Below are 13,904 nucleotides of genomic sequence, written 5' to 3'. Positions count from 1 at the left end.
GGGGAAAGAGGACACGATAACAAGCAAAAGGAAAGGGAAGAAATGGTTCACAGTTTGAAGGTGTTGAACTCAATATTAAGTTCAGAAGATTGTAAAGTGCCTAGTCTGAAGAGGAGATGTTCTTCCAGTTTGCACCGTGTCTTACTGGAACACCACAGCATACCAAGTACAGATATGTGAGCATGCGTGCAGAGCACGGTGTTCAAATGACCAGCTACGGAATGGAGGGGGTTATGCTTGTGCACAGACTGGAGATGTTCTGCAAAGTGGTCACCCAGTCTGCGTTTGGTTTCTCCAGTGTAGAGTAGGCCACTTGGCTTATCTTGAATGTAGTTGATGACATTCTGTTACACTGTATTATATGCCAGACTTAAATCTTTGGAATTGTCTGAGGGCCTGAGGCCCACAGTGCAGAGCATGTCTATTAAAAGTCATAAAAGAAATGAGAACAAGCGGTAAATCAGGCAGTAACAACTAAATAAAAAAGGTATAACTTGGATCTAAGCTGAAAACATTAGAAGAAATAAAGAGAGATCTGGGAGAGAACGAGTTAAAAGTAGACTGAGGACTACAGTAAATTCATTTTCAATAGGAGGGTATTATAGGGGAGAGGGGAATCAAGAATAGCAGAGTTACAGCATAAAAAGGAAGAAAGGTTCAAAGAACTTTTGTTGTATTAAAAATGATGACTTGCGAGTAACATTTGCTCAGTGAATGAGAGAGAGGTCTATTTTCAAATCGAAAGCATTTGAATTTTCCCATCTGATCTCAAAAATACTAGGAAATACATAAGCATTATTTTTCTTCTGAAAATAGGCAATTTTTCTACTTCTGAACCATTAAAAACTAAAGAATGGCACAGCTGAAAAATGCAGTATTGGTTTGATCATATTATATTAGTTTCTCAGGTGAATATTATGAGAGCCTTGCAAATGCCTCTTTTATAGGGGAAATGTAAAGCAGTACCATTCTTTCTGGGTTTGGGGGGAGTTACAATCTAGATGCCAAAATCTAGGACAGCAATTATCACATCCAGTTAAGAATTCGAGAGATTTTGTTTTACCCAGAGACAGTGGTTAGACCATCAGGTTACTATCACATGGACTAGTTGAGATAAATAGTACAAATGCCTTTAAGGAGAAACAAGATAAGTACAAGGGAGAAACAGTTGAGGATTTGTAGGTAAGGTTAACTGAAGTAGAATGTGAAGAAGCTAGTGTGGTGCAAAAATATCATCACAGGTACATTGGGTGGACCATTTCCTGGACAATAAAATTCTATGAGCTGAAATTTATGGGTCACCCTAGTTCCATCGTTGCCCCTCCAACAGCCCTCCTCCCACTTCATCTGAACCTTTGGGAGCCCGGCCCATGATCCTGTTGGTTGCCTTGTTGATATTTAATGCTGAGAGCAGCGTATGGGATTGGAAATGGGACTTCATTCCCTTGGAAAGAGATCTCATCTCCAAGAGCTGCCAACCAAATGGGATGCCAGCTTCTGTTGTCCCAAAAGCAGTGGGCACTACCACCCCAACCAGAAGATGTAATATTATACAGTACTGGAGGAAATTTGGCAAGCAGCAATGGTGCAGTTAGAGTTGAATGATTTTCTCATAGTTACCTACTGCTGTAGAGCAAGGAATGATAGATATAAAATGAAACATTTGGGTTCAGATATCATTGGTTAATGATGTCTTCTGAATCCCTTGATGTCTTACTTTATTGTAGCAGTTGGCAGAAAGTTACTTCGAAAGGATAAAACATTAAGCTTTCTAGAATGTAGACGCAAATTCCCCTTATCCAGAGCTTCCTCAGCAGTAAAACTGCCCTATTGCTTCGATTGAGCACTAAATAGATTTTTAGACAATGTTCTGTGTTTAGAAAGGTTAGCACACAAGTCTGTGTAAGCCCAAGAATATGATGCATTTTCATTGCCAAATGTATGCATTTTTCTTGGAGGAGAAATGAGTACAAGTATTATGCAGAAGGTCAGAAGGAACCACCTCCGTCAGTCAGAACACACTTGTGCATTGAGAGTGCCCACAAAAATATGTGGGCATTTAAGATTTCCAAAGACTTTCTTTTGTTCATTGTATTATGCCAAAAATAAGAAGAGCACCAAGAAAAATTACCTCTACACTTAAAGTTCATTCCTATTTAGTGAATGGTTCATATTTACATGAGTAACTAACACGGTGGCTAGCCAAGCTGACACTCAATAGATTTCCTCCGTAAAAAATCACAAAATAGTCAATTGTTGGCATTGAAATAAGATACCAAAGCATCCACTTTAATTGTTAAGGCTAGATGGAAGATATTCCATGGTTAAGACTGCGTCGTTCATCTCATTCACTGTGAAAGTATACCTTAGAAATTTGACAACTGGTTAAAACAATTCTCACTTGGTGTATCAACATTGATTAGATTAGATTACTTACAGTGTGGAAACAGGCCCTTTGGCCCAACAAGTCCACACAGACCCTCCGAAGAGCAACCCACTCAGACCCATTCCCCTATATTTACCCCTTCACCTTACACTATGGGCAATTTAGCATGGCCAATTCACATAACCTGCATCTTTGGACTGTGGGAGGAAACCAGAGCACCCGGAGGAAACCCACACAGACACGCGGAGAACGTGCAAACTCCACACAGACAGTTGCCCGAGGTGGGAATTAAACCCAGGTTTCTGGTGCTGTGAGGCACCAGTACTAACCACTGTGCCGCTCAAACTAGTCAAGGAAGGATTGTCCGTGCATCATCTCAGCTATTAGATACAATCTGTTGAAGGATTGCTATAATTTTTCTCTTTCCTTCACAGTCCTACGATCAAATAGGTCACATGACCCTCAATGTTTACACTTCAGGTTCATTCCATGAGCCCACACAGGCAAGTGCAGCATCTCCTGATCAGCCACATGCTACTGTACTAAGCCAGTGACCAACGTCCCCTTTGGGATGGTCAAGCCACACATTAATTTCTGAATCGATGTGGACAGCAAGACAGAGAGCCAAAAGCTTCAGTGTCATGGCTAGACCTTGTGTCGGTGATCTCAGACAGATGTGGCCATCAGGACTCCCACAGACCAGCTATTGACTCATTACACACAAGGCATACAATTCCCTCAATATGCCACCAATGAACCTGTAGGTCTTTGTGTTGTTTATTTTGGAACAGCCACAGCACTCTTTGGTGCCACAGTGTTTCATCTTCACATTCCCACCAGCACCAGAACTCTCCTAATGACCAATATTCATCAGAAATAATCACCCACTGTAACATGGCTGATGGCACCAGTAAAGAAACGAAGTCTCAGGAACTGACTATAATACAAGCCAAGCTAAGCAGACCATCAATGTCCAGAAACTAAGATCCAGATATCTGAAGCAACCAGTTTGTGCAACTTAAATGCCCTAGCAACAGCCTCCCAGATTGTGGATGCTTTGTTGTTCTTTACAGAAGCTGGCACTGCTAAGGAGAGATGCCCTGATTGTGGCAGACATGGTGGAGAACAAGGCTTCCTCATACAAAGGATGGGATCTATCCTAGGATCCTCTGGGAAGCAAGCGAAGAGATTGCCATGCCTTTGGCATTGATCTTCAAATCATCATGCTCTACAGGAATAGTGCCCAAGGACTGGAGGATAACAAATGTGGTTCCCTTGTTCAAAAAAGGGTAGTAGAGACAGCCCTAGTAATTACAGACCAGTGAGTCTCACTTCAATTGCTGGTAAAGTGTTGGAAAAGGTTATAAGAGATAGGATTTATAACCATCGAGAAAAGAATAATCTGATCAGGAACAGTCAGCACAGTTTTGTGAAGGGTAGATCGTGCCTAACGAATCTTTGAGTTTTTTGACAAAGTGACCAAACAGATTTGAGTAAAACGGTTGATGTGGTGTATATGGATTTCAGCAAGGAATCCAATAAGGTTCCCCACAGTAGGCTATTATACAAAATGCGGAGGAATGGGATTGTGGGAGACATAGCAGTTTGGATCAGTAATTCGTTTTCTGAAAGAAAACAGAGGGTTGTAGTTGATGGAACATGTTCATCTTGGTGTCCAGTTACGAGTGGCATACCACAAGGGTCGATGTTGGGTCCACTGCTGTTCGTCATTTTTATAAATGACCTGGATGAGGGCTTAGTAGGATGGGTTAGTATATTTGCGGACGACACTAAGGTAGGTGGATCTGTGGATAGTGACGAAGGATGTAGTAGGTTGCAGAGAGACATAGATAGGATGCAGAGCTGGACTGAGAGGTGGCAAATGGAGTTTAATGTGGACAAGTGTGAGGTGATACATTTTGAACGGAGTAATCGGAATGCAAAGTACTGGGCTAATTGTAAGATTCTTCGGAGTGCAGATGAGCAGAGAGATCTTGGTGTCCATGTACACAGATCCCTGAAAGTTGCCACCCAGATTGACAGGGTTGTTAAGAAGGCATCCAGTGTTTTGGCCTTTATTAATAGAGGGATTGAATTCCAGAACCAGGAGGTTATGCTGCAGCTGTACAAAGCTCTGGTATGGCCACATTTGGAGTATTGTGTACAGTTCTGGTCACCGCATTATAAGGAGGATGTGGAAGCTTTGGAAAGGGTGCAGAGGAGATTCACTAGGATGTTGCCTGGTATGGAAGGAATGTCTTACGAGGAAAGGCTGAAGGCCTTGAGGCTGTTCTTGTTAGAGAAAAGAAGGTTGAGAGGTGACTTAATAGAGACATACATGATAATCAGAGGGTTAGATAGGGTGGACAGGGAAAGCCTTTTTCCAAATATGGGAACGGCAAACAAGAGGACACAACTTTAAAGTGAGGGGAGATAGATATGAGAGATATCAGAGATAGTTTCTTTACTCAGTAGTAAGGGTATGGAATGCTTTGCCTGCAACTGTAGTAGATTCGCCAAGTTTAAGTGCATTTAAGTTGTCATTGGACAGGCATATGGACGTACATGGAATAGTGTAGGTGGGATGAGCTTCAGATTAGTATGACAGGGCAGTGCAACAGAGGGCTGAAGGGCCTGTACTGCACTGTAATGTTCTACGTTCTATAAGTGCAACATGTTGACATCCTCCAGCACCATATGGACAGCTCAGAAATCTAGGCACTAGGGAAGCTTTTATGCTGAGGCGTTGCACTTGAATGTCCTTTAAAGATCCACATTCAAGGCTCACTGCAGCTATCCTACTGAAAGTCTGGACCCACCCACCCCTCAGAACCTTGTACTTTTACAATGGCCCATCTGAGAAAATGGCAAGTGGTAGTGTCACTGGGCCAATAATCCACAGGGCTGAAAATGTGTTGCTGGAAAAGCTCAGCAGGTCAGGTAACATCCAAGGAGCAGGAGAATCAACATTTCGTGCATGAGCCCTTCTTCAGGACATTCCTGAAGAAGGGCTCATGCCCGAAACGTCAATTCTCCTGCTCCTTGGATGCTACCTGACCTGCTGAGCTTTTCCAGCAACACATTTTCAGCTCTGATCTCCAGCATCTGCAGTCCTCACTTTCTCCAATAATCCACAGGCCTTAACTAATGCTCTGGGAATATGGGTTCAAATCCGATCGCAATATGTAATGTCATTGAAATGTAATAAATCTGGAATTAAAACAAGTCTAATAGAACTGAAATTGTTATCAAACACAAATACCCTTTGGGAAGGAAATTTGCTGTCCATACCTAGTCTAGCCTATGGGTGACTCCAGACTCTCAGTAATGTGCTGAACACCCACAAGGCCTCTGAGTAGGTGCGGTTTCATCCTGTTCTTTAGATTTTGATGTATTTTGGTGTAACTGAATGGGTTGCTAGATCCATTCAGTTACACCAAAATGCAAAAGTCTAAAGAAGAGAATGAAACTGGACAGACACCCTGTATTGGTCTAGGTACCAGGAATTACAGCAAAGTCAGCCCCTTGGACACTGGAAAGACATTTTTCCTAACCTCTGGGGGCTAGTGACAAAATTAAGAGAGCTGTCTCACAGACTTGTCAAACAACAGCCTGCCATAGTCATACACACAGAATTATACCTTACAGACAATGTCTCAGACGCCACCACCTGCATCATCACTAGGTATGTCCTATCGCATTGGCAAGGCAGAGTTGCCCTGGGAGTTTTCAACATTGATCCCAGACTCAATGAGTCTTGTATCTTCAGCTCAAACAGGGAGTAAGGAACTTCCTGTTGATTAGTCCACCCCCAACACCTCTAATAGCACCATCACTACTGATCAAGCTGATTGGGTCCTGAAGGACATAGCTTGTGTCTAGGGAGAGATGATGGTCTAATGGTATTACTGCAAGACAATTAATCTGGAAACTCAGCTAATGTTCCAGGGATCCGGGTTCAACTCCTGCCAAGGCAGATGGTGGAATTTGCATCCGATAGTCTGGAATTAAGGGTCTTATATAACCATGGAGACATTGTTGATTGTCATAAAAGCCCATCTGATTCACTGATGTCCATTAAGGAAGGAAACTGCCATCCTTACCTGGTCTGGCCTACATTGGACTCCAGATCCACAGCAATAGGGCTGACTCTTAACTGCCTTTGGGGCAATAAATATTGGCCCTGCCAGGGATGCTCCCACCTTGTGAGTGAGTAAATAAAACCGCTAGATAGGATCTGCAGGGAACCAACAACTGGGAAAAATGCAAATTCTCAAACTACTAATCGTAATTAGAGACAGGTAACAAATGCAGTCCACATAGTGGCTGGAGAAATGACAGGGAACACTTCCAGCCATTTCTGTTTTTTTGTTCTTTGGTTTCCTTGATTAGAGAGAAGGTTGTTGCCAAGCAGCATGGTGAGTTTTGCTAATCAACATCGAGTCACCAATTGAAGGGGAGTATTGCTTGTTCAGCACCTTAATAGCAGCTCAACTCATTTCAATAATATTCAGCTTCTTACCTGACACTAAATGAGCTTGGCATTGAGAATTCTCAACATAAACAGCACAGCATTTTCTGTCCTACTACCTGACAATGTGCAGCATGCTCCAAGAAGGTGCTCCATGTTGGACACTGGGCACCAAAATCCTGGGTCTCATTCCATGGGCATTAGCTACAAGCACCAACGTCCACAGGCACTGGTACTTGTCATGTACGAGCATCTAAAATTCTTCATAGCCCAGGTCTGAACCATGTACAGGATGTATCTACTTCAGTGCAGCACCTTTGGACTGTACTAGCAACTATCATTCTGCTGCAAAGACACTGTAGTAAAGGACACCAACTTAGCATGTGGGCTGGACCAGGCTACATCTCTATGCTCTTGGCTTATTTCCACAGCACGCACTCACTCTGAATCTACTTTCCTTGCATTGTCTTGCCTTTCTAACTTTGCCCCCTCAGGCAGTGATACCAGTTCTTCTGTCTTGCCATTTTAATGCCATTACAAAGGCATTAGTTGTCTTAGTTGTCAGCAGGTCTCAGTAAAGTCAAGAGAGCTGGCCTTTACTCAGGGAGCCTGACAAAGCAAGTCCAGAGCAGCCTCTGGTACCAGTCTAGCGGCTTAGAAATGGTCAGTCGGCTATTTCGAGTGGTCAGGGACAGCATCTGCTTCTCATAAATGAGTGAAGGGCTAAACACTGAGCAGCACCACCACTCAACTTGAGTCTTTCTGCCCTGAGTGCTGCTTTCATCCTGGAATGAGAGAGGGGCAGGAATTACAGGAGATGGGAGTGGGTGGCACAGCTGTTGGGCTGTCCCAAGCAACGGAGTTGACAGCACAGAGGGCACGTAGGGTTAGTGGCATCAGGTTTGTGGTGGGTGAGAGTGAGACCGAGTAGAAAGATGTTACAGCCAAAAGAGGGAGAGTACAGTAGCAGAGATGGAATGAATGGGAGGTAGTGTGGAGAGGAATGTGTGACTTAAGCTGGTGGAATGAAGAAAGTAATTGACACTCATCCTAACAATCATTGGGCAGTCTTCCGGATGGTCGAGACTGCACTGACAGGGGCAGAAACATGGGAGCAGGCTGGCACTGTCTGGTATTGTGGCCCCCACTGCTAGTCCTGGGTGACCTGGAGTGTCTGTACTACTCAGTCAAGCAGGAGCTCCAGCACCCTGCCCACAAAAGCAGCACATCGAATTCTCCCTGTCTGCAAAGTCTGGAATGAATGGCAGGAAGTGTGCAGGGCAGCTCTAGACTGATAGTGTTTGTCCAAACTTTCAATGTTGCTGCAGGCACAAGTGATACTAGGCATCTGCTGAGTGGTGAGTCATACCCGGAGCAGTACATGGTATGGTCGGGATATAATTGGACGTGAGGGAGGTAATTAATGATGTGAATTTGCTAAGATAGTGAGAAATCTTGCTAGGTCTCACAGCAATGATACCTCAAAAAAAACCTCAACACAACTTGCACTTAGCCAAAAACACATAGATTTAGCACAATATTATGTTCATATTTAGTCAACATCCTTCGCCTACTTTATGCAGCACAGCAACTAAATATAATACCAACTAAAATTCATTCAGCAATCTGAATTATTTTCTGTTCTTTCAATGTCTACATACCAAGGGAGGGAGAGAATGGTACATTGCACCATTTAAGATTGTAGGAAAGGGATTCTCCAGGCTTTCAGCGCTTGGATTGCTGTTTAACCAGTGGTGCTTGAAGGTTTCTGTGCTTGAACTCAGGTTGTGCGACTCTTCTGTTTAAAAATGCTACCAGCCTTTTAAAATCAGGCCACCTGTGAAGAATCTCTTTGGCTGAGACCCAGGAGATGTCCACGGAACTATATTCTAAATTAAACCACTATTTTCAGAATGGATGAATAAGAGAAAACAACAGAAAGAGAAAACCAGCTCTAACCCCTGTCAATCATGTTATAACATTTTCAAAAGGTCAATGTCATGTTACCCAAACAGATGTAATGAATTCTCTTGGAGCCTGGTCTTATGTATTCATAAAAATTGGACTTATAATCTAAGCATTTAAATTTTATAAACAATTCTACAGCAGAGAACTCTCGTCTTTGTCAGATTATTCACACATTTTAGAATGTGTTCCTTCCCATTGATTGCATGGTACCATTGCATCTTTTCTAAATGAATCCTAAGCTGATCTCACTGGCCTGGTATTCATCTTGGCCCTGCACCTTCCTCTGCTGCAACTGCCTGTGCATCTACCTTCTTTGAGCACATACACTGCTTTAACTGTTTCCTGTGACAAATCTTTGCATGGTCTAACACTATAAAGTCCATTCAAATAAATTTCTTTCAAACACACCCTCAAAATCTTGGTGGTGACTATTTTAGATTATTGGCTCTTTAAAATGGTGGGAAATAAACTCAGATAGTTCGGTGAAGCAGTTCAGAGTGCGGCAGCTGCTGATCCAATCTTAAACCCTGGGGAAAGGATCTTTTCAATACCCTGGGCAGAGGCCTAATCTGCAGGTAGGTATAAGAGGAGCTAGTCCATGGAGGACATAGACTGGACCAGCAATAATGGAGTGAAAATATTCCGTAAAATCTTCAGGCAGGTAGCAATAGCAATGGCAATGGCTGTCACACCAAGGAAAATGTGGTGAATTTGAGGAAGATCAGAAAGGATAGTATAAGAGGATACGTATCAAAGATATTATTGAATTACTTCCTCATGAGAAAGCTTTGAGAGTGGAGGTAATTGCTTGTACTCAACACTGACAACTTTTATTGGAAAGGTAATTAGGCCTTCATGTTTCTCCACAACAATGTTGTGATACAATCAATATGCTGTATACTTTTCAGGATCATGCTCATGATGACGTCACCGTACTGTGGTGTGGGACCTAATGGAGTAATGAAACTTGCAATCTCCAATTCTGGAGTTTTTTTTTGTGTCTGATGCACTGAGTGAACCATGCTACAGTACATCTAAATTGCTTGACCTGAGCCCAGAAAATTGGCCTCCTTCCTGATGAAGGACTTTTGCCCGAAACATAGATTTTCCTGTTCCTTGGATGCTGCCTGACCTGCTGTGCTTTTCCAGCACCACACTAAACTGGACTCTAATCTCCAGCATCTGCAGAACCCACTTGCGTCCTGTGCAGGTACACTCCTAATCATGATGCACACATATAGGGTGTTGTAAGAAAGGTTTGTTGCAATTTTCAGTACAACATGACACAAATCTCATCATGTTGCAGGAACTAAAATAAGTTTCACATTGAGACAGTGGAAGAGCAACAGTATATCAGCTACCACATCACATTATGGTGGCATCTGATAACACAGCATATTCAGTTCAAATGCAGTTATTGATGTTTCTAACCAGTGCCACTGATGCAGTGACTTGCTTCCTATTCTCCTGCTTTGGGGTAATGTTGTTTTATGAGAGTTTGAAGGACATCCTTGTCAAACTGCAGCATTTCACTTGCTGCAATATCTTAACAACCCAGATCTGCAACTGCACAATCTTGAGAAGTGGAGGAATATAGCTGCAGCTAATTTTCAGCACTCAGATTCAATAGAGTCCTCTTACTCCATTTTCCCTCATAGCATGTCATGTGATTGCCTGAAACCACATCCCCAAATTCATACACTAGTCTAAGTAGGTGATGTTGTCAGTTACGGACACAAGTTGCTGCTGTCCACACTGTGTCCATGGCTCTTTCTAATTTAGTCATAGCGAAAAAACCTTCATAGACGGTCTCTTCTCTTCTTGTTGCTGAGGGTTACACTCCTGACTCACCAGTAGCAACACTGAATGACTCACCACGCAAAGAGAGCTGCCAGTGGTCCTGGCAGACAATGGCTTAATGGTACATGGAACTACAGGAAACACAAGTTCTTCAATGCAAAAACTAAGTAGCGCTTTGAGTTGTAAAACAACGATGAATTGAACATGGCTGATCAGGAATCTCCCTGTCTTACTGATAATTGACATGCTTCCAACAGGCAATCTGTTTGGCTGGGTCATAAATGCTCTTTTCATGGCTAACAAATCCTAGAGTGGGATTCAAACCACAGCTTCTGGCTCAGTGAAATATGTGCTGCTCACTAAGCCACAAGACCTGCCCATGTCTCACTCCATTTGGAGGAGAGTGGACATTTTTACATGCATCACAGAAGTGAATCTAATCTCCACCTCATCTTTTACATTATGATGACTCTTTAAGCCTGAAGCTTCTAGCTTCCCACCTCAGCTAATGGCAATGTGGATAAGTTACCTCTATTGTTTCAGGGTTAGTTTAACCTTAGATACTGTTACTCTGTGTAAGTACTGACAATGAGTGGCAGCAGGTAATTTCCATGAAGATAAAGTCCAGTGAGATGCAAAGATCTACACACACATGCATTTTAAAAAATTTTAAACATATATTTTATTCATTAAAGAAATTACATATATACACAAAGTCACTTGAGCAGTTGATACTGTGCAGTAGCATATGGAGAAACAAGCAAACATTAGAGTTTGACTCTATTCAACAAACAAACCAAAGGCATTTCTTACTTATACAAGACTAAGTATATTTGAGGGAGGGTCCTATAACTGAATGGACTCCCATTTAGCTTTGGCATAAAGATCTTAGACAGTGGTCTTTCCCCACTGTGTCCCATGTTTTAGTGCATCCCTCAGCATATAGTCCCAGACCTTGGAATGTGCCAGTCTGCAACACTTGGTCAAGGTCAACTCCTTGCTCTGGAAGACCAACATGTTTCGGGCAGACTAAAGAGTGTCTTTCATTGAGATGATGGTCTTCCAGACACAGTTGATGTTTATCTTGGTGTCAGTCCCAGGGAACAAGCCATAAGACACAGAGCATCACGTCACAGAGCTGTTCGGGATGAACCTCGACAAAAACCACTGCTTATTTTTCCAGATTTCTTTTGCAAAGGCACATTCAAGCAGGAGATGTGTGACTGTCTCTACATCCCTCCACAGCTACTTTGAGGGTAGGGTGTGGTAGAGCAGACCGCCTAGGTGGACAAGAAGGATCCCACAGGTAGTGCCCTTCTCCCCACCAGCCAAATGATGTCTTGGTGCTTATTGGAATGTTCTGGGGATGAGGCATTTTGCCAAATGACTTTGACAGTCTGCTCAAAAAACCACATGATAGGATTCACCCTCTGCTTTTCCCACAGAGTCTTGAGGATGCTATGTACTGACCACATCCTGATGGACCTGTGGTGAAAGGCATTTTTCTTTGCAAAGTTTTCCTCAGAGAACGAATGATACAGAACGGTTTGAATATTTGGAGCATTCCGTGGCAACAAGGCCAGTCCCATTCTTCACAACACCCAGGACATGTAAAACCTCAGTACGTAGTAACATTCAGTGTTTGTGTACGGAGGGTCTATGCACAGCTTGATGCAGCCACACACAAAGGTGGCCATCAGGATGAGGACAGTGATGAGTATGTTATTCTCCTTTTATCCAGAGTTTTGTACATGGTGCCCCTGCGGACAGAGTCCATCTTAGATCTCCAGATGAAATGGAGGATGACTTGGGTGACTGCAACAGTGTAGGTTCTGGGAATGCACCTGACCCACACCACATACAACAATGAAGAGAGTCTCACTCCTGATGACCAGGTTTTCATCCAATGTGGAGAAGGAGCAGTACTCCCATAGGAACAGTTTCTGCCTCACCCTGGTGATACAGACCAATGTGGGAGGAGTGCATGATATTCAATAATCTCACTGATCCATTGGGAGAACTTCCCAACACTTCACATGTTGAATACATTTTTTAAACTGATGCAAAATGTCTATTTAGCAATTAAACAGTCCAATCCAATTTGAAACAACATGAAAGCTGGTTCTTGTTAGCCAGAGACACTCACCCTTATATATTCTGTTCAACTTGCTTTAAATACCAGGAGCAATGTAATTTTGAGTAAAACACAATTCTAAAATACTGGTATACAATAACCCAATACTTCAGATTATAATTCCATTAAATGAGAACATTTGTAAGATGTGGATGACCTGCCCTCATAAAGAGCAACATTGATATTAGAAATTCTGCAGGACTGCAATACTCTAAAAAAGACTCTTAGACTATTTTCATACGTTTAAATGTGTCTCATATAGTTAACTCCTGACCTCTGCTGTCTTTATTTTAACTCCATTACCCTTTGGATATTTACAGATTGTAGAGTCCTGCAGACTCATCAGCTGAGCGAATGATTTTTATTTGACCTAGCTGCATATTTAAAATAAAACAAGTTTCGTTGAAGCCTGGTGAGCATTTACCGCAGAGTATTCAGTTTTTAAATCTGTACCACAGCACAGAGGCTGAGAACGAAGCAATAAACTGAAACTGGCACTTACCCAGAGTTAATCCCTCACAGTCAGACATCACGTACAAGGAGGGTTTTTTTTTAAATTTCTTTCTGCTTTCCCACTTCTGCGTTAATACCCAAACCACAGTAAAAACCTACGGTTAAAGTCTTCCACTGCAGTGCACGCTGTGAACAGTAATAAACCCCAGCTGCAACTTGACAGAAATCCCCACCCTGAGCTAATGCAAACAAACAGTCCAGTTTCTTATTATGGGATGCAAAGAATGCACTTCTGTGCCAGAACTCTCTACTCCTATTGGTGGATAAAATTACTTTTCCCCGCCTACTTCCATAATATTCCCAGCCAAGGTCACTGAAGTCATAGTGGATATTGTAATTGCCATTGAAAAATTAATGAAGCGAGAAAGTATATATACAGGACAGCAGTAGAAGGTCGGATTGATTTAAATTGTACTCATCCCTGTGTCAGCTGATGTTACGTTATAGATAAAGACAATGCTGCATTTTCTGCATCTATAACCACAGAGAACAAGCAGTCACTCAATAATCTACACTGGGAGGTCCACAAATACAAGTGGAGGCATTTAAAATGATAACGTCAAAATTAGCCAGAATACAGTCTCAGCTTTTATTGATGTTCTGTTTGGTTTGTGCACTTTCCAACAAAAGTA

General features: G+C 42.4%; 1 protein-coding gene across 1 annotated transcript in view; it reads right to left on the bottom strand.

Moving 5' to 3' along the window:
- The window catches only part of eml1 (EMAP like 1), a 249,865-nt gene extending 236,428 nt beyond the window's left edge, over nucleotides 1-13,437 (bottom strand). Inside the window, exon 1 of the mRNA XM_060829259.1 lies at nucleotides 13,262-13,437. Coding sequence (XP_060685242.1) covers nucleotides 13,262-13,289 — 28 coding nt within the window. The 5' untranslated portion in view covers nucleotides 13,290-13,437. The remainder of the gene's footprint in view (nucleotides 1-13,261) is intronic.
- Between the last annotated feature and the right edge of the window lie 467 nt (nucleotides 13,438-13,904).

This window comes from Hemiscyllium ocellatum, chromosome 8 (assembly GCF_020745735.1).
Source record: "Hemiscyllium ocellatum isolate sHemOce1 chromosome 8, sHemOce1.pat.X.cur, whole genome shotgun sequence".
Classification (NCBI taxonomy): domain Eukaryota; kingdom Metazoa; phylum Chordata; class Chondrichthyes; order Orectolobiformes; family Hemiscylliidae; genus Hemiscyllium; species Hemiscyllium ocellatum.
The sequence above is the reverse complement of the archived record's forward strand: the minus strand, read 5'-3'. Positions and strand labels throughout refer to the sequence as shown.